At 34.9% G+C, this 20554-nt stretch overlaps 1 protein-coding gene across 1 annotated transcript; it reads right to left on the reverse strand.

Annotated features, from left to right (window-relative positions):
• Window positions 1-12397: 12397 nt before the first annotated feature.
• LOC113496764 (lachesin-like) lies at window positions 12398-18628 on the reverse strand. Its single transcript, XM_026876086.1, has 8 exons — window positions 18615-18628; window positions 18121-18259; window positions 16959-17166; window positions 15863-16027; window positions 14919-15047; window positions 13849-13983; window positions 13610-13762; window positions 12398-13424 (listed from the first exon to the last, which is right to left on the reverse strand). Exons 1-8 carry the CDS (start codon window positions 18626-18628, stop codon window positions 13270-13272), a joined length of 1098 nt encoding a protein of 365 aa, XP_026731887.1. The 3' UTR covers window positions 12398-13269.
• Between the last annotated feature and the right edge of the window lie 1926 nt (window positions 18629-20554).

Consider the following 20554-nt stretch of genomic DNA (forward strand, 5'->3'; position numbering starts at 1 on the left):
TAATTTGTGGTATTTGCTGTTAAAGGGACATCAGAAATTTCGACTGTCTAGTTATCAAGGTCCATGAGATACGGCTTGGTGCGGACGGAAAGTTGAGCTTCAGTAACAGGGAACCCTTTTTATTCCTTGGTAACAAAAACCTAAAAATATACTAAAATTATTTTCATAAAACACAAACAGTTTTGTACACTTAAATGAGCTTCATATATGTGCTTGTAGTATGTACAATGACCTAACTTGCAGCAAATTCCTGTTTACTACGCTTCTCAATTTCAGACAGAATAATTAGGTTACGGTACTAGCTAGTATGGTCATTATCGTTGAAGCCCCTGGGTTTGAATCGGCAGCTCATATTTCAATGCTCCGATACCCCTTTTGTATCGGAATGCGTATCACGTGCCAGCGTCGTACAGTTTACCCTAGTAGGCTGATTGAGGATGAAGAAAGTGGCTCAAGATTATATTTAACCTCTTGTTTTCTCTATCTTTTGTTTTTTTTTTCGATTAATTTGTTGCTATAGGATTGCTCTTCATAGTTGCAATTTCATTGCTTGTATATTTGAACAGACCGACAGCTCATGACTTGTAAGAAAATGAGGATATTTAAAAAATTGCCATTATGTTCAGTATTCATTTAAAAACAGATTTCGTATATAAAAGTAAAGCAAAGGTATTTAAGAACAAAAATAAACAAAGCCTCAATTATCTTACGCATGTTTACCAGAAAGAGGTCAAAAAACCCCTTAATGTCAGGGAAAGAAACCAACTGGCAACAATTGAAACAAACACCTACGTCAACGGTAACGGAAGACGTATCCCAAAATGATGAGCTGTATTCCAATGAAGTTCAAATGTTTACAGTACCGCATAATATAGAAGATTATTATTTCTGGAAGTTTATTCAAAAGGCAAGAATAAATATTTTTCCTTTATCGGGCTTCCCTTTCTTCGTTTTAATTGCGTAAATCCTCTTTAGGGGATCGTTTTCGATAAAATCTTTTTTTTCAATAACGATACCCGGTATGATGTAATTAAAGCTGCGGAAATCAGCTTAGCTGAATGTTTGAGGTTGCATTTGAGTAAAGTAGTCGATTGGACGATATTTTATTGATATATTTTCATTTGGGGAAATAATACGTTTTAATGTATTTTCATATATCGTTCGGTGAGAGACCGCTCGGGTTGAGCTGGCTTGTGATTGGCTGGTCGTTGAACACGCGAACATTTGGCGGTGCGACTGCCAGGTCAGAAGTGCAGAAGTAAAGTGCGACTGAATGGGAATCACTTGTAAAGGATATTGTGGCGTACTAACTGTACAGTACCTACAGATCAACATGTATGCATTCGATGGAATATAATTGCAGTGGGTTTGTGTCGACTTAATACCTAACTGACCTAATTTGGCTTGTAAGTCTTGACTTGACTTTAGTAAGTCAATTCCCTCCTTATTATTGCAAGCAGAGAAACGACTTTCTCCCGTCAAGTCCAGGAAAATGTTAACATAAAATCGAGTCTGAATTTGATACGGCATTATGATTTTAGGCATTTTTTTTTTAATTACTCTGTATATTTGTATGCATGTCTACTTGTATATGACGTAGATCATGTCTACTGTATACCTACAGATTTTACAGTATACAAGTTAATGTTGCACTATATTTAAAAAAAAATAACACACTTAAGATACACATTTACCAAACCATTTCGCATGATAATACCATGACACACCATAAGTTTGATATCATCATAAAGCCTAAGTAAATGTTTAAAAACTGATACTATCAATGCAATGTAAAAACGCCAGGTTTATTTATTTATGGCTCTCAAGATAAGGTTTCACTTTTGGCTAGACAGTTTAAAGGGTCTACCATAAAAGTCACCATTTGAAATTCGTTTTTTGTACAGAACTGGCTGTTGAGATAGCGTGGTTAGATAAGCTTTCTGTCTCCCATAAATCAGAGTAGTGCATAATATTTGAAAATGTTTTATGTTTGCGAGAAAGAAGTCTGAGTTCTGCATCGATCTGTTTGTAAATACTGCATTGTTAAATGTTCTCTTGTGTTGACTGATATGCTGAAATTTCATTTAAAAATCTGATATTTCTACTACGACGTTGACGAATATATACAGAAACGAGCCGTTGCCTACGACTACGTCTGCGTGGCTATGATATAACATACAGATAAGGCAGCTATTTTGAAAATCAATCAGCCGGCCTCGCTACCACGCCACAACAATTTTTCAGCGTATTTTTTCCCTGTTTTCGTAGCATTTCTCACTGCTGCTCTGCTCCTATTGATAATAGCATGATAATATATAGTCCACAGTCTCTCTAAATAAATGGGCCACCTAAAATAGGAAAAAAAAAATCAACCGAACCACGCGATTTAATTAGAAATCGGTGCATTCAAACAAGTAAAATATTCTTGCTTTATCATATTTGTCAAATTTCAAAGCCGTAGTCCATTCCAAAAAAAGTTTCATATAAACTTGGACCCCTATTACCCCTTTTAGAACCCTTTTTTAGGTTTCAAAGTACCCTACGTCCGTTCTCAAGCTCTATACTATCGGTGTACCTAAATTTTACAACAATCGGTTTAGTAGTTTTGGCGTGAAAGCGAGACAGACAGACAGAGATACTTTCGCATTCATAATATTACTATGCATAGGAGTATCCAACTACTATTTGTATGTGTGTGTTAAGCGTTCTCATTTGCAGTCTAGGACGATCGTAGAGCCTAGATATTTGGCTCTCATGTGCTACGCCGGCTAAGTAACATTACTTAGGTAATAAGCGACCGGAATCTAAAGTAGATATTCAATGAAATAAGTATTTTTTTGATGTGTTCGCAAATATACACGATAAAGAGAACAAATCTTAAATAAAAAATAGAACTCAGTTTTTGAATTTCATTTTTTTTTGTTTTATTCGCTATAATTATATACCACAGAAAATTGTCCTAAGACAATCAAATTTTATACAAGAGGAGCAGTCTTTTTTCAGTAAAACAATTGCTTTGTTAAAGAAATATTATTATTCCAAGAACAGAAACGATTGAAATATAATAGAAGTCTGTTTAAACACGTTTCTTTTACCTGAAAATAATAGAAGCGCACGCGAGACTAACGTACGTGGCTAATATTTGCGGAGTCATAATCAGGAAGGGGATATACAATTAATCATAGAAAAGCCAGCACAAAGAAATAAACGAACCGATATTCGTATGCAGCTAAACACGGCGATATTGCTACACAAACAAATATTCTCAACGGATATAATCTAGAACAAATACGACTAATCGTGATTGCTTTGATTAGAGGTAAATTTAAGACTTCATTAATAGCCATACTTTTTTTAAATTAGCTATTAGAAAATACGTTAAGAGTATTAATATTGTCTGTGCTGATAGCAAAGTGGTTGAGATCACCTCGCCAAACCTACTGTGCAGGACAAACATTTGTTTGATCTACAACACATCACGAACATTCTAAGTGTGAGTGTCTTTGTGCAAGTTTCTTGAATTTTTGTGAAACCTACTTTTTGTGACCTAGTAATTTTAATTATGTTATTATAAATTCTTTAGTTTTTATAATAACTATCGTGAGACTGATTCATTATTAAATGATGATTTAGATTAGATTAGATATTAAATTTCAAAATGAGAGAAAACTTACAGTTCTAAATAATAAGGCATATTAAAGACTATCTCAATAGTATAGTGCGTAATACAGCTACAGACCAAATGTATAACATAACGTTTAATATCTATACTAATATATAAAGCTGAAGAGTTTGTTTGTTTGTTTGAACGTGCTAATCTCAGGAACTACTGGTCCAAATTAAAAAGAAATCTTTTTGTGTTCAATAGACCATTCATCGAGGAAGGCTTTAGGCTATAAACCATCACGCTGCGACTAATAGGAGCGACGATACAATGGAAAATGTGAAAAAAACAGGGCAGGTATAAATCATAACTTATATCTTCTACCCACGGGGACGAAGTCGCGGGCAACAGCTAGTAAAAAATAAAACTATTTGGACAAAATGGTACTCGTTTCTTAAAATCACAAGCCATATAATTTTAAATTGAATGTAAACTTTCTTTGTATTTGTTTAACCTTTGGATAAGATAAAGAAATGTATCGTCGGCATGACAATCAGTACTTCGAGATACTAATACTTTTCAGTGGCATGTTAGTGTTAATTTAGTATCTACAATTTAAATACCTAGGTATATTATGAAGTCAAGTCTATTTTCTTATATGATAGAAAACAGCACTATTTGTTTTTTTTTATTACAGTGGTTTTAATAATCTATTTGTGTTACCGACTTTTGCTACTGCCCGTACCAATGTACCTATTTCAGGTTCCCTAGGTACGTTTGTAATAAAATGCCCAACTGTCAGAGTAACATGATAACAATTAGGAGCTGGCATTCAAATAACGAACGTACAGAACACAATGGTACATAAAAACTTTATTTCACACATTTTTTGTTGACATCGAACAAAAAAAATGACATTTAATTTCGGTATGTGAAAAATGTTTTGTTGTTACGTTAATGTGTGGCGAACTATCGTATTTACTTTTTCTTGTTTAAATTACCTTTTAAAATATTTAAAGTAAAAGATATTCAGTTCAATGTATACATATGTATATTTTTCAATTATTGTTTATTGGTTTCTGAATTTCGGTACGTAAACAATATTATTTCTTTCCAATATTTTTTTTCCCATTTTTTCGGAAGGATTTTAATTGGTTGTTATAGCAGTTTTCAGAAAAATAATAGGTTATCAGTTCGACAACGAATACGCCTACATATAATTTTTCTTTGTTATTGTGAAATTACCATTGGATAAAATAGATTAGATAAAGTTTAGGTGAGGTGTGGTAAGTGACAAATAGATTAAAATGTAATATATACGCATCTATAGCTTTTAAATAATAGCCTACCCAAGCCTTACTATAAAATAAGACTGGTATCTATTTAAACAAGTGATGATTATGCCCAACAAAATCTTAGAAAACCTAAAATCCAGATACAAAACTCAGGGCTTGTAGACAAGTTACATTAAAGCGAGCATTAACACAGACAAATCGCTCAAATTAATTGACAAGTTAAAATCACGTCACTTATCAATAAAGAATATCATAATATACATTCGAAGTTGTATTTTCGTTTTATACTCTAAATCTACGTAACATTGTCTAGTACCACCGTACATCAGCTGACATTTAAATTGGAATAGTATTCATAAAGATTAAGCCTTAAGGCGTCTATTCCATCTACTAGATACGGACGCATATTTATGTTAGTTAAACTCGAGCCTCATTTACTTCGTCTGCTGCACGCGAACCAGCCGTATAGGTAAATAAGTTTTAATTACTTGTTTATTGTTGTTTCTTCAGTATTCCTATAGGTGTATAAGAAAGTTTCGTTTCCTATAGTTTTGTTTACGTCCACTAATAAACCGAAGTGCTGATCTGATATGATCTACGTTGGTGCGAAACGGAGAGGGATTTTTGCGTGGATTACGCAATGCTGAACTCGCAGTATGTGTTACGGTAAGTATTTGGGTTATTTGTTAATCAGTTACGGCTAATGATGGATTTTGTGTGGATTGCTGTTGCAGAACTAAAACTAGGATTGTTTTGGTCATCAGAAAGTGAGAATGGATTTAATTATTGCGAAAAAGACTGAATAACTACTCTTTGATCACGGACTTAATAATTCATTTTTAAGTAGGCCACTATTTACTTTTAATATGTCCTCTACGTAAATAACAATAACCTGTTTTCAGTGTTTATCTCGCTTTATCAGAATAAAGTTTCCGTAAATAGCTTAATCTCGTCGCTTAGGTACACCTCCGTATCGCATACATTATCTAAAAACATAAAAGTATAAGTCTTTTAAATGTAAACGCCGCTCGCTGGTTGCTCGGCGACTAAAAAGCAAAAATAGAGGTAGAATGGCAAAATTTTTTCTACGTGAAAGCACAACAATATAAGGTGGATAAAAAAGGGCATTGTCTCAAATATAACCTAATAAAACGTATGTGTTTCTACCCGCATTTCCACCCGTTGTCATGAAAAATTCTATAGGAATTCACAGCTTTCCATTTTTTAATATCTATTCCCTCATTCAAACAAACAAAGGGTCTGAATTCTTTTCCGCTGGCTTTAATTTATTTCCAATAAAGATTGTGCGAGTACTTAGCACAGTGGAATCAGACATTTCTACGATCGTTTTTACGGAGCTTTCATAAAGGCTGATCAGTGGAAAAGTCGTGAAAAAGCGATTTTCTCTAATTGGAAATTGAGTTTATTAACTAAATAAGTATTAACGACTTTTACGCTGACTTCTCACAATATCTGTCGGCGAGGTAATAAAACGATCATCATATTACATGTGAAGCTCCGTTATGAAACAGACGGGATGTGAGTTTATTAAAACTTGTATTTTCCAAGTACCTATGCGTTTTCTAAGGATTCTCTTGCAACCTTTTAATTTGGTCTTGGGAACTGAGTGAACCTTCTTGCTTCATTATAGCCGCATCCTGTTCTCAGACATCTTTACAGTTTCCACTCTACGTTTTTAATATCAGCAATATTTCTATTATTGGTGCTCGTATATTTTCAATGTAATAAAATAAACCTTTCAACACTCTCACGTATTTTTAACTAATAAAATTGTCTGATGTGTCTATATTTGAGTCGTCTGAAATAATCTGAAGGGTGAGTGGTGTGATCAGTCTTCACGTATTACGTGAGATACGTCGTGTATACGAGTGGCTGCAGGTTTGCTGGCCTTTTGATGAGAGAGTCGGGAGATTTGCCCCGTTGACCCGACCTGTCAGGCCGCACATGGCGACGACAGACAGAGTGTACAACGACCCAATGTTTATGAAACATTTAGTCGTCACCTCCACATTTTATAGGATTGTTTACTATGTGGGATGCTCAAATGTAAAGTATTTTTGTAATGCTAGGTACCACTATAACTTGAATGTGTTTCTTTTATTTATTCTTTATATGCTCATACTAAGATATTGAACAATGTAAGGGATATCAAAACTACAAAAGTAAGAACTTTTGAAATACATTTCGGACAACAAAGGAGAATTTAAATAAAGACGAATTTTATTTGCTATAAAAAGTGGTGTAACAATAATTTAAACGGTGTTTAAAAGTTATAGGCATACAAATTACTTAAAATTGTTCTAAATCAGTTTATGGTAGTTTACGTGCAATTATTTTAAACACTCCTACCAAGTAAATGTCAAGCAGTACATATTTTGGTCATACAACTTTTAATAGTGGACTACGAACTCCATTATTCAAACCTCTAAATATAAAGTATTTAAGTGTACTTTAAAATCGGATATTCAAACTAATTGCCGCTGAATATGTATTCTACGCTAATCTCAACTTTTTCTGGATATAAATTAGAACGTTTCATGCTATTATTATCCCCACAAGGAGGTGGACTACTTATGCAAACTGGTGCTTATGCAAAATTTAAGAATCTGCTCGGTTATATTAGATTACGTTGTACGCATACCTGTCCGAACAAGTTTCGGTCGTGATAGTGAATACTTACGATAAAATTCCACTTGATTACCTCATTGTGTCAGTTTTGATTTAATTTTTATTCATGCTGAAGTTTTCTGATGGAACGATAGACCGACACGATTGGAGAGAGACAGACCGAGCCAGGCGGAAATAATACCCTTCTAGCCAAATTAATTCTTTAATTGTATACAGATGAAAAATCATGATCACTGAAATGTCACTTCCATACGTTTTTTGTGATTTATTGACGTTAAAGTTTATAGAAACGTCACGGCATGGCACGGCATGTGAAGTTATGAAGAAAACATTAGTTTTTAAGTTACATATACATAAACCATTTACTCTTTAGTTCTTGATATTTTTATTTTTAATTAGTCCAAAATCGATAAAAAAACAATTAAAACGTCAATCAACCACATTTATATTACCATTCAACGAACGTAAACCAATTAATTAAACTTAAATCACGGCAATAAACTCATGTTGTAATACAATCACTACGGTATCACTACCTAGAATTCCTATAAAGACTTTTGCAAGACGTTTGCTTGCACTCATTAAATTACCGGGAAAAAATGGAAGATGATATTTTCTAACAAAAGTGCACAGTTCGCTCGAAACTAAGCGGAAGTTCATTGCACAATTTATTTATGAAGCTAAGATTTTTCTTGTCCTTTCAATGTTTTTCTTCAGCGTGTTACTCATGGTTGCTTTGTTGCCTCCTTCCATTGTTTTTGTTGTCGGCTTATTGGTTGTTTACTTTGCGTTACGCGAGTCATCCTATTTACTTATAATGAGCCATTAATTATTAAGGAGTTTACCGAAAGGTCTTAATGAATAAAGACTTCGTCGAGTTGGGAAATAATTAGGCTATTCGTATTTCTTATGATTGATTTGTGAGTCAATTGATGTCTATTAATCATTCTTAAAATATAAATCGATTCATTTTATAATTAGGTTATCTGGTCTCTGAATTCAAATCTTTTGAAATGACTATAGTCAAACTACAAATATAAATCGTCGTGTCATAAAGAGTCATGTTATGGTATTGTAGATGTCTAGTTAAAATTAAAAAGTCATCGCACTTGATTCGCCTTTCACTTTGTTAGTATAAATAAAAGTGAACATTAGCATTTTTCATCCACCTTCCGTCCCCGGCGTCGCGACTCGCTCTGAGTGCGTGTTCGATATAATTCCGTTAAGTGTTCAGGGGTTCATTTCGCCCACAAATTGTAACGATTTAGTGAAATTAACCAACGTGTTGCCTTTATTTTCACACTGCTTGTGGTTGTATGAAATTGAAATCGTGTTGTTAACGAGTTACAAAAATATCGTGTTGGTCTGTGATGTAATCTTAACAGCTGTGGCAGGGGTTTTATTATTTTTGTACGGCTGTTTCGATAATTTATTTAATCAAAATTGACGTTGAAAGTGATTTTAAAGTGATTATGGTTAAAGATTGAACGGATAATTATGGATTAAAATATGTTTGAATGACTGAACAGGGTTTTTAATTATAGACTCAGCGGACTTTCGTAACTTCGTTGGTTCAAACTTTTTTCTTTTCTATAGTGGTTGTGTCGCTGTAAGGTACTAATTTTGAGCGTTCCGTGACTTAAAGGTAGAAATCAAACTTCACCTATTACTAAGGCTGTGCTGTCAGTTTGTCACCAGTTTGTGTCTCAAAGATGAAAGATATTTATCTCTCAAGAAACAGATGAGACAGTTGAAATTTTCTCTGTTGTATTTTTACCAAACGAAGCTAAACCTTGAAGTTACGCAACGCTTGGTACGGTTATAAATTTGATGGGTGAAAAATATAGCCAACTAGATTTTTTAAATCGTGAATTCTTTTATTACGTCTTCTTCATTTTATAATCTGCTGAGACATCAAGTCTGGACTTGAAATAGATAGTAACGGAATGAAGATATCATGGATACTAATTATTCACTTTGTTATCATGGCGAGTTTGAAAACCTTTCGTATTTTTTTATTAACTCCTGATATAAAAATGTAATCTAGATTAAATTTCAAGTAAATCATAACCTCAGCAAATATACTTACGCACATCGTGTAATTATTCCATACAAGTATATCGAAGTTCACATCTGTGATATTGTATTTCTATATCCATGTAATATGTATGAGTAACATATACAGTTAGGTGTGTTAGCAAATTGGACCGTATCCCAATTTCAATGGCAAACGAAAAGGTAATCAAAGGTTGGTATATTAAACTTTTATAGGTTTATTTAACTGTAGAGGTGTCTAGTATGGATTTCAGATCACGAACGACGTAATCCTGTATCTGATTCAAAGTGAATAGCTCCATTTGTGCCTTCGTGAATGCATCCGGACCCTTCGAATTGTGACAATCGTCAGCACCGGTACCTGGATTCCTTTCCAATTTGGACCAGCCGAAGACGTGATGAAAAGCCTTAATTTGTAAATTCATTCGGATAAAAAGTTTTCTTTATATTGGAATAGTCCTATTGTGTGGGTGGGATTGTTAGGGAGTCGGTGCGCGAGCTGCACGTAGCTCGGCTTCAGCTAATCTCGCCCCACAATGTTATTACTGAGTAATGGTAATGTTAATTTATACAAGCTGTGTGGTTCCCTGTTTCTATACTAATTGAAAATTCTAAAGACAATGAGGGGAAAAAAGAACGCCCTGTATGTAGGTTAATATATTTTTTGTGTTTTGTTTTTCTGTTCAGTTATAATTATAGACGTTGTATAATATGTTTTTCTGGAATTAATTGGCTGATTTTCGACACATAAAGTAATAGAATCATAAACCTCTTCGCTATTAGAAATTCTCAATTCAAATATTTATTTTGGGGAAGTACCTTTATGAGTTATGTTTTTTTTTGGTAGATACAAGTAACATGGCAATAACATCGCACAGCAACAATATTACGATGTCTTGAGCTTTTTTTGTAGAAAACATGGTTATATTGGTTGTATGTGAGCTCGTGGCTAAGCTATAACCTCATAAGTGATTCGATCACAGGTTAAGCTATGCTTTACGCGGTTGGTCCGTAGATAGGTTACCATCTTTGTCATAACGAGTTCCTCCGTGTTTCGGAAGGCACGTTAAATTGTGGGTCCCGGCTGTTATTCCTACATCATTGACAGTCGTTACAGGTAGTCAGAAGCTTGAAAAACTCTGATAGCCAGTTTAACCAAGGGGTATGGTGTTGCCCAGGTAATTGGGTTAAGGAGGTCAGATAGGCAGTCGGTCCATGTAAAACACTGGTACTTAGCTGAAACCGGTTGGACTGGTAGCCGACCCCAACATAGTTGGGAAAAGGCTAGGCCGATGATGATTGGTTGTATGTAGTGTAATTTTAACTGGATGATACTGTATTTGTTATATACGATCAGGATCGTTGAAACTGGTCTTGTAAATGTTTTTTTTTTACTTTTTTGAAAAATAATATAAATGCCAATATACAAAGTTATAATATTATTTGAATGCAGGAGCAGCCGAGATCACCGCGCCAAAACCACTGTGAGCGACGTGTCGCTGGTTCGATCCCCACGTAGGAGAAGTATTTGTGTGGTCTTTGTCCTTATGCTTTTAATGTTTGTGAAACCCCCAAGACTAAAAGATTAAATTCCTTAGTGCGGTGGGTCTTTTTTTTTTAAATAAATAAATCGCATCTAAAATATGCCATTTATTCTTTTTAAGATTAGTTTAAAAATCGACAAAGTATTACACTAAATATGAGTAGTATATATAACCACTTCATCTATGTAGAGTGTTCTTTTTGGTCAGGACCTAAAATCTATACCTACGTATACATTTCAAGCCCAGTTAGTCAGAAATAACTTCAGTGTCGGACGGTAATTAGGATCCAAAGTTAGAATAGTTTGGAAACTACAACATACCTGCACAAGTTTTTATAGAATCTGTTATGCTGAATTAAATTTATTCTCGAAAGGAAATGTAGGTAAGATTTTTGTATAATATCCCACATATATTATGTGTATACAGAGCTCAATCTTAAGCGATTACATACTCTCTGATGTATTGAGCATAAACAAAACAGTTTAAAATGTAAGCATCCACGCTTGCAAGCGTTTTTTTGGGTTTAAGTCAAGCAGTTAGAGGAAGGAACTATGGCATTACACCAAAGAAAAAGTGCTTTAAGTCGCCTGACAGTCAACACTACAAAATAAAACATTCATTTGTTTCGGAAAGGAACCTTTCAATAATACTTTTTTTATGAACGTGTAGCTAAAAGCTTTCGTTGTAGTGTAACTGAATAATGTTTTAAATAAAAAAAAGTAAATCAAAAGAACTTTAAAAGTAACAGTATTAAAATATTATAAAAACAAAAATATTACAGTAAAAAAATATGTATAGATTATGCATGTTGTGTGTTACTTATTTAAATTTTGTTTTAAATGTGGAACACGTCGCGTGCATTCAATGTTGTGCTTTATACGGCCAGCACTTCAGAAATAGCGAAGTTGAAGTAATTTTATTTATTAAACACATTTTTGTTGGTACTTACCATTATGAATATAAGATTCAATTAGTTGGCTTTGTAAGATGTTTAACGAACCTCTTTCATACAATTCTCTTTAACGTAATCGATATTGTGTTTGGTCTCGCTTCCATAGTGTCCCAATATTGCCATTTAGTGTGATGAGTACGTAGAAAACCTTGTCTTTGATCGTTATCTATTCATATTCGTAGTACTTCGCCAGAATGGCCCTTATAAGGTTAATGATCATCCAAAAAGGGAAGACGAAATAAAAAATTACGGTTACGAGCGCTATCATTAAAATCCCTTACCCAGGAATCGGCTAAGCTTGGAATATGTTAGTAGCAAGTTATTTTATGTCGGACTCGAAACTCGAGCCAACTTGCCTATTGACTTAACCAAGATAAATCTTAGACTAGAAGGGTTGGATGTTTATAAATAACGTTAATATTTTGATATGATCATAATGTAACATCGGTACATGAATCCCGTAGTTATATAAACTAAATAGGTACACGAGGTAAGCCACACAACAGCGATGAGTATCGGGTGTATGCGAAATGAATTCTAATGATACCTATTATTCGTCGAGTATGAGGGCACAATTCCGCTAGTAGTACGAGAAAATGGTTCGTACGTCAGATAACAGTCGTCATGTGACACCTTCGGACGTCTCGAGTAACACATTTACATTCGTGTCGCAGTGTCCTGAAGCCGTGTAGTAGTGAGGACGTCCTCGCCTGCGGTTCGTTTGGTGAGTCTACGCCCCGCCGCTGCGCCGCCGTCGTCGGGCGTCCACGCCCCGAGCGCAGGTGTCGCTCCCTCCCCGGGCTCGGACCGGCGACGTACATGAAATATAGAAGTACCGGGACACCCCGTGCATGATATATGACGCCAGTGACGGCCACGTTTAAACAATCCCGAAACATGTTTTACAATTCTTTGAACACGGCATTTTATATTTTTAGGTGAAAATTTTATGAAGCTTTAATTTGTAAATGCCTTGAATTGTTAGAATTAAGTAACAATGTAGCAAAGTGCATTATATATGCCATAATTAAATGAAACTTTTTTGCCATTTTTCCGTCAGTTAATGCCTGGTATCAGATACTTAATTGTTTTTGGTGAAATCTAAACCGTAGCTAATGAAACACCAAATAAAATATTATTGTAACAATATATTTTATGTACAAAGTAGCTTTATAATACAACATAAATGGCTACAAAGATCCCGAGCGAGGAGTACGGCCGGGCGGCTGTGCTTCGTTTGAGCGCTTCAAGTTCACTGACGTCAGGACTCTCCTCGGAGTCGCCCACCTCGTTGTACTGCATCTCTTCAAATTTGCCGGACAGTGCTGAAACAAAACACTCGCTTAGCAACGCGCACCGCTCACCCCAACAACCCTCGCGGCAAGCTTCCAGTCGCCACTTTCCAAAATATCAGATTACACGACATGACCATTAACTCTCCCGCTAAACGCTTTCTAAGTATTTCTTATCAGCGAAAAACAAAAGTTTCGTTTCGCATTATGGTACTTACAATACAATTTTATTGTCCCATCCGTGTCTCCAAGGGAGTTCTTTGATATGCAACTGTATGTGCCGAAAGTGTTCCTCCCAACTTTCTTTATCTTCAGCCTCATATCCACCTCGTAGCCTCTCTCTACGGCGGTGATCTCGAACCTCTTGTCCGCTACAAAGTAAGAGCAATCACAGTTTTATACTACGAACTACTGAATTACTGAAGTAAAGAACACTAGGATCACGTATGATACTTACATTGTGATATGATTTGATCATTTATCGTCCAATAATTAATCGATCTAGGGAAAGCTTCTGAATGGCAGTCCAAATGTACAGTATCGCCTTCCTTAGCTCCTACTAATTGGTTTTGTATGGTCATTATCGGCGGAACTGCAACAAAGCAACTGTGTGTTAAGGTTATCGAGTTACTGCCTTTATCATTACCGTATGTAACAAACAAACTTCAAGGATCTTGAGTAAGTCAGTTGACGTAATTTAGTTTAAATTAGCGTAGTTGCGGTTCCGGATTCAGCTCGAAAGCTGGCAACATACGTTTCCGCTAGTTGCGAGGCAACCGCATGTGTTTATTTAGCTTAAAGATTTATCTTCATTTAATCTCTTTAAAGTCCTCTTTATACTCTAAAATGTTGTAGATTTCGGTGGCATGGCTATCAAGTTTTCGAATCTCAAAGTCCTGGCAAGGCATTTTATAAAGCAATTGAAGTTGGCTTATACCCCGCGGAGACAAAAGCCGGCTGGAGATCTCGTGTCGTGGCGGTTCCGGATATTTGTGACATTCGATATTTAAAACCCGGTCAAGTGCAAGCTATTTTTGCGCAGTAAAATCTGCTCTAAATCCCCTTTGAAATCATATTTTTTATTTTAGAATTCCGAGTCTAGAAATTGCTATTCGATATGTTGAATAAACTCAGCTAACATGATTTATCATAAAGAATATCAAGTTTAGTAAATCATATTGTTTTCAGAAAATACCTTTGTAAGGTCACTTTCACGTGAAAGTGATTTTATAAGGGCTCTGTTTTTTCCTCATGGGGTACTCTTAACTTCTCCTTATTGTAAACACGTGAAATTGAATTACGTACAACAGAACAAAGCGTAACATCTTTTCTATAGTTTGAGAAATGAAAGGAGTTTCTATATCACAATGGAGGTTAAGTACTTTTTTCCCACTGTTTAAAGCATGTAACAACAGCTGACGGCAGTAGAACCAGATAAAAAGGGGAAACCGTTTAATAAAAAAATAGAAATGACAAAAGAAAGTTGACATTAAATGAAAAGTTATTCAAACATAAACTAGAACTTACAATGCACGACGAGCATGACGCGTTTGCTGACTGAAGGTGGCACTCCATTACTGGCGATACATAAATATGCTCCCATGTGTAATCTCGACACCTTCACCAGCTGGAGAACTGCGCCGTTCACTGAAGAGTCTAAACAAAAGAGTTATCAAGAGATTTAGGCTGGTTATAGCTGTCGGTAGGCCGTACCGGCCAACTGTATACGAGAGGCCTGCACGGGTTGCAGTGGCCTAGTGGGAAGACAATTGGACTGCAATGGTCTTAGTTTCGTATCCCGGCACGAACCATTAAAAAATATATATATATAATTTTTAATGCTGGGGAAAACAGTAGTGCAGCCTGCTACCCTAAGATATTTTCAATCGTATGGAAGACAACATGAATGGCCTACGGTTTAAATTGACATCAAGTTGCACATCAATTTAAGATAAGAAGATACAGTACAACGCTGTAACTACTGGCCAACATAGTCGACAGGTGCAAAACCAACCTTGGATTAATCTCTGTCAATGGCTTCAAAAGAATTCTAAGTGGCTGCGATCGTCGTTGCCAGTCTTAAACAGTTTTGTTTTATTCTACCGAGATTTCTTGTAGGTCTGGGGATTTCCTTCAGATATATTTTTTTACTGTTTCAGTTATTTAAGTGTTTTATGGATTCATTCAATTATTTCAAATACATAATCATATTTTGTAAGAGCACCTGTTGTTACGTAAATAAGACTAATTTAAAAGAGAGAGTATATGTTGTAATTTATGTGTGTAGTTATGTCTATCTGAGTATTCAGTATATATTTATAAGCAAATCTAAATTTGTGGAAACGAAGCCACTTATCCTATTTGCAAAGCATTTTATTCTGCTGGAGAACCCACATCGCAGACTATATTCAAAGCACTCTCTAAGAACAAACTATCATCTTGAACTTATAAATCACGTATCTCGTACTTACTATGTGTGTCACTAAAGTTGGTGGTAGGCAACAAGTCGCCAGCTTCCTTCCTCCACACGACGGTGGGTGTCGGCACGCCGTGGGCCGCGCACCGCAGCGTCACGTTGGCCCCCTCCCGAGCGACCTGATCGCTACTCGTCGGGTAGTCCAAAATGTCCGGGGGCACTGCGCAAATCCGTAGCGATTTTTGATATCTAACGAATTTTATATTTTGAAACGAAAATAGTTGGGTTTTGGTTTTTATTTTTTTGAAAGCGTTTCTGTTCTCGTTGTCCTCTCTAGTTGAATATTGATAGTTATTTTTAAGCATGTTAAAGATATTTAATACTTACGTAACAGTCCAAAATTAGCTTTGTTCATGTCATATTTATTAACTACAATAAATTTTGAATAACCCGTGTCCTATGTATAATTGTAAACCGATTTCCCAGAAAAGCAAAATAATAAATTTTCTAGATAACAGACTTGTGTTTAAACTTGATTTCTAATTCACCTGGTCGTTATGAATTAATTGTGACTGTAACAGTTACGGTTTAGTAAACAAATTAGTTATACTACACGCTTCCTTGCCCACGGTAAACATTGAACTTTCTTAACATAAAATTTTCCTTGCTAAAAGGGCATGGTAAGGCATAATTTTCGTTGCTTCTGATACTTACTCAAAATGCTCTTACGAAAAATCTCATCATTATGTTTTTTAAACCAATCAATCAGGATCCTTTCGATCCCTTAATCCAAAGACAAGCTTAAAATATTTCATATTGACCAGGGCTTAAATTAGAGTTGATTACATGCAGTGACAGTGATGTAACTGCAAATTACTTCATATTTTGGCACTGGTGAGATTTATCCAAGAATAGAATAGAAAATTTGCCAAGACAGATGTTTTCTTTCGTTTTCTGAACTATTGAGGCAGAATTTTTGCCGTAGGACCACATCTCCCTAATGCGCAATGGGAACAGCCCCGATATGACACCTATTCGATGGATCTCATGAGGTTGAATTCACACATGGATCGTGCAATAATCAAACACGCTTTCCTGATTTTTGTCATTAGACTGCTTAAATTGCAGTGCAAAATATGTTTGCGACTTACCTACTACATCTAGATATGCTGTTTGGCTCTTCATAGGGTCAGTGTTTAGCTGGCACATGTACCAGCCGCGGTCCGACTGTCTGACGTCGTGTATGTGCAGGAACCACACTCTTCGGTCGCTGTGGTTGACAGCGATGCGATGGTTCTTCGTGATCACGTGAGTCGCGATCGTCAGGATAGTCTGCGTGTCCACGCGTAGCCACGCCACCTTCAAGAGCAGAGTAAGAAGATTACTCTAGATTTAGAGGATTTAAGTAGCTTTGGATTCCCCACGGCTTAATTACGTTCAACCCATATTGAGATAAGAATATTTATCACCAGCACGCTCAGTTATTATGTAGGTTTGAATTGGAATGTATTTGGAACAAAAGAATGCCTTAAACGTCGTGTTTTTTTCCCAAAGTGATTCAAACATTGGAATATTCAGTTCAAATTCAATCCAAAATGAATTATGGCAAAGAGAATTTCTAATGACTTCTACTTCTTTTATATTCCGTCAATGACATGTGATAACTTTGAATAAACGAGAAATGACCGAATTTAAATGTTAACCATTTTCAACAGCAACTGTGTGACTATTGTAAATTGCACTAAGTTTTTGTAAGAGACTAAAGTATACCTGTCTTATTTAGTTCATAAATATACCTGTCAACATGATTGTAATATATGTAGGTACATCTAGAACATTTTTTAATAGCTCTTTTTCTACTGACTAACAAACAGTCCATATTTCAACCGTTATACTATTATGAGTAAGTAGCTTTGAAAATTAATTAAAAACAAATTTCGAAGAAACCTGCTGATAAGGGACGTATAAAAATATGGTAGGTATGTAGGTTAAGACAAAAATACACAGTCCGCTGATTTAATTACCTTGTAACAAGAAAACTACCCACTACTCAGAAATTAAAATCAATTCTAAATACGGCTTCTGGCAGGTAATAAAAATAGTTTTTTTTTTCGAAAAATTCTACACAATATTTTCTTCTTGGAAAAAGTTGTTTATTAGCATGAACAGAAGCAGTAATTAAAAATATGACAAGGCTTCTGCGAAACACGCTGTATATGTGATACGTGATGTTAGAGCGAATGCCTAACTTTTTGTATTACGGGTAATTAATTCAACATCATGTATACTATTAATAAGTTCGTGAGTACTCACCCTGTAGGAGCCAAGGTCATTGACAACACAAGTGAAAACAGCCTCTCTGCCCAACGACACAGTCAAGTTGTTTAGGCTATCTTCAAAGCGTGGAACTTCTAAAACAATAATAATATTAATTAATTTTGACAAGTTGAGCCTGTTATTGCTTAACCGGTATTATAATATATTTGCTATGTTCAGCTATTGTGGTAACGTTGTAAGCACTGTTCCTTGTTAGTACGTAGAATATTTCAGGATTGTATTACTTAATTAGGTCTAAGATAATCTCATAAAATCTAATTCGGTAATAAATGTTACTACCTAATTACTAGCTAACACAGTGAACGTCAAGGATTATTAAAATAGGTTATTTTATGAGTAGGTGGGAACAATTGGATTTATAAATAAACTGTTAGTTGTAGCTTAAGATAGGTCTTTTATTAATTTCTAAACTAGGACACGACAATACGTTGTCGAAAATTACACTTTTTATTCTTACTTTTTTTACTAACGGGTGAATGCCCATAGATATATTTGCATATTTTGTCAAACTTTAAATTTAATCTTCGTATAGTCGAGTGTGTGAAAAGTACCTATATACACCGTGATTGTTAGTCGTCTTACAAAAGCAGCCCAGTTCATGTATCCATTGACTAGAACACGTTCATGATAAAAAAATAGGTATTTATGAGATTTTTGTTTTAGTTTTTTAGAAACACAGCTCTGTTGCGAGTGCGGTCCGAGCCTTGTAACAATGGTGAGGGGCGCGGACGGCGGTGTTTTTATCATTTTTAAGAGTATTTTCAGATTTCTCTTGTTTAATTTTTCTTTGTACTTATGGTCTTAGTTGGTGATAAAAAATAATGATCGCGCCAAGGGGTATTTTACGTCGGATACATGAAATGGGCTCCTTTTGTAAGACGACAAAAAAATCACCGTGTATATTCAGTCCTAATATAGCTTGTTCCTAGGTTTTATTGTATGACCCTTTTCAATACAGTACATTTAAAGGTGCGTTAGCCGTTTAAAATCGGGAGAAAAATGTCTTCTCGCCTAAAAATTAAATTGCTTTGCGAAATATCATGTCCATGTTTTTCCTTTTTCATTTTTATTTGAAGAAGAAATCTATTAAGTACCTATATAAAAATGTTTCAACTGATCATGCCATCAACATTATTCCAAGTAAATGACGTAAAGCAATATTCAGCCGACGACTAGATATGTCAAAATTGTTAAGTTTATGCAAGGTAGGAAACATAAACATTAATTAATAAAATAACAGTTATTGTTACGGTATGAATTAATGAATATATAATGCATTCCTCCTGAGGGACGATTATAGGGAAGGTAAGCACTTAGTAACAACATCAGGAAGGGAGGTGGGTCTTTGTTATGACCGGGACGATTTGTGGGCAAACTGAGAGAATAGTGGCAAAAGTCATTATTGTATTAATTGTACTTGTAATCGCCTTTTAAATATATATAGGGTTGAGCAGAGCGATAACTTGCGACATTTTGAAATATTTGTTACTTGCTAATTAGGCATACTAGACATCTACAAGTAAAATCTTTGCATGAGTTTGAGTTTTTAAACTGTTGTCATTTTTTTCTTTATAAGGTCATAAAAGGTAATGTTACAAAATTAAATGGGGACATCGAGTCCTATTTGTAATAATAGTTTTGAAATCAATATTCGGCAAAATAGTATCTAAGTAGCAATATTAAGTATACGGAACCTCGGACTAGTATTCACAGACACATCATCAATTGTCTGTGCTTTATTTTAAACCAAATACAATTTAAGTAAATAAGAACTTCAATAAGTTTCGAGTTTGGAAACGCTACTGCGATCCCGGACAGCCTTAACGAATTGAACAACTTTTAAATAAAGAGCTCAACTTGACAATACCGTAATCGATTTTACTCGATTACATTAATTGGTGGTTTTAAAGTCGGGACAAAACTAAATAAAAGGGACACAATGTTTTACAAAAGTTTTTCCACTATTATATTCTATTAACTTGATATTGTGAAATAAAAGAAGATAAAAATTTATGCGATTTTTACTCATTTACATTATTTTAAAGGTACTCTTACTAATTGTACTTGAAATCGTTTAACCATATTCAGAAGTTCATAAAAATACCTGTAAATAGCGCAAACGATTGCTATATAAACCGAGCTTATTTAAAAAAAGTTTAAATATAAAGACAAATATGTAAGTTTGTGTCATAGATACATAATTATTAATGTGTCGTAATTCCCGAAAGTAGTCCTAAAAGTTTTATTTCCCTTGGATCGGTTGCGTATAAAATAAAAATATTAAATCCACATAAAGACTGGCCGTATAAAATGAATGCATAATAAATTATCGAGAGTTTATGATTAAATAAACAGCAACAGAACGACTCTATCGGGCTGGTGTTGCCAATAAAATAAAGATCATAAAGAG

Source organism: Trichoplusia ni, chromosome 8, assembly GCF_003590095.1.
Source record: "Trichoplusia ni isolate ovarian cell line Hi5 chromosome 8, tn1, whole genome shotgun sequence".
Classification (NCBI taxonomy): domain Eukaryota; kingdom Metazoa; phylum Arthropoda; class Insecta; order Lepidoptera; family Noctuidae; genus Trichoplusia; species Trichoplusia ni.

What these genes read in the sequence shown, in the direction of transcription:
- LOC113496764 (XM_026876086.1), bottom strand. An exon ending in CAACTTTAGTGACACACATA is followed by an intron (nt 15,048 to 15,862) that starts GTAAGTACGAGA and finishes TCTTTTGTTTAG; the next exon opens with ACTCTTCAGTGAACGGCGCA. An exon ending in TGATCAAATCATATCACAAT is followed by an intron (nt 13,763 to 13,848) that starts GTAAGTATCATA and finishes CTTACTTTGTAG; the next exon opens with CGGACAAGAGGTTCGAGATC.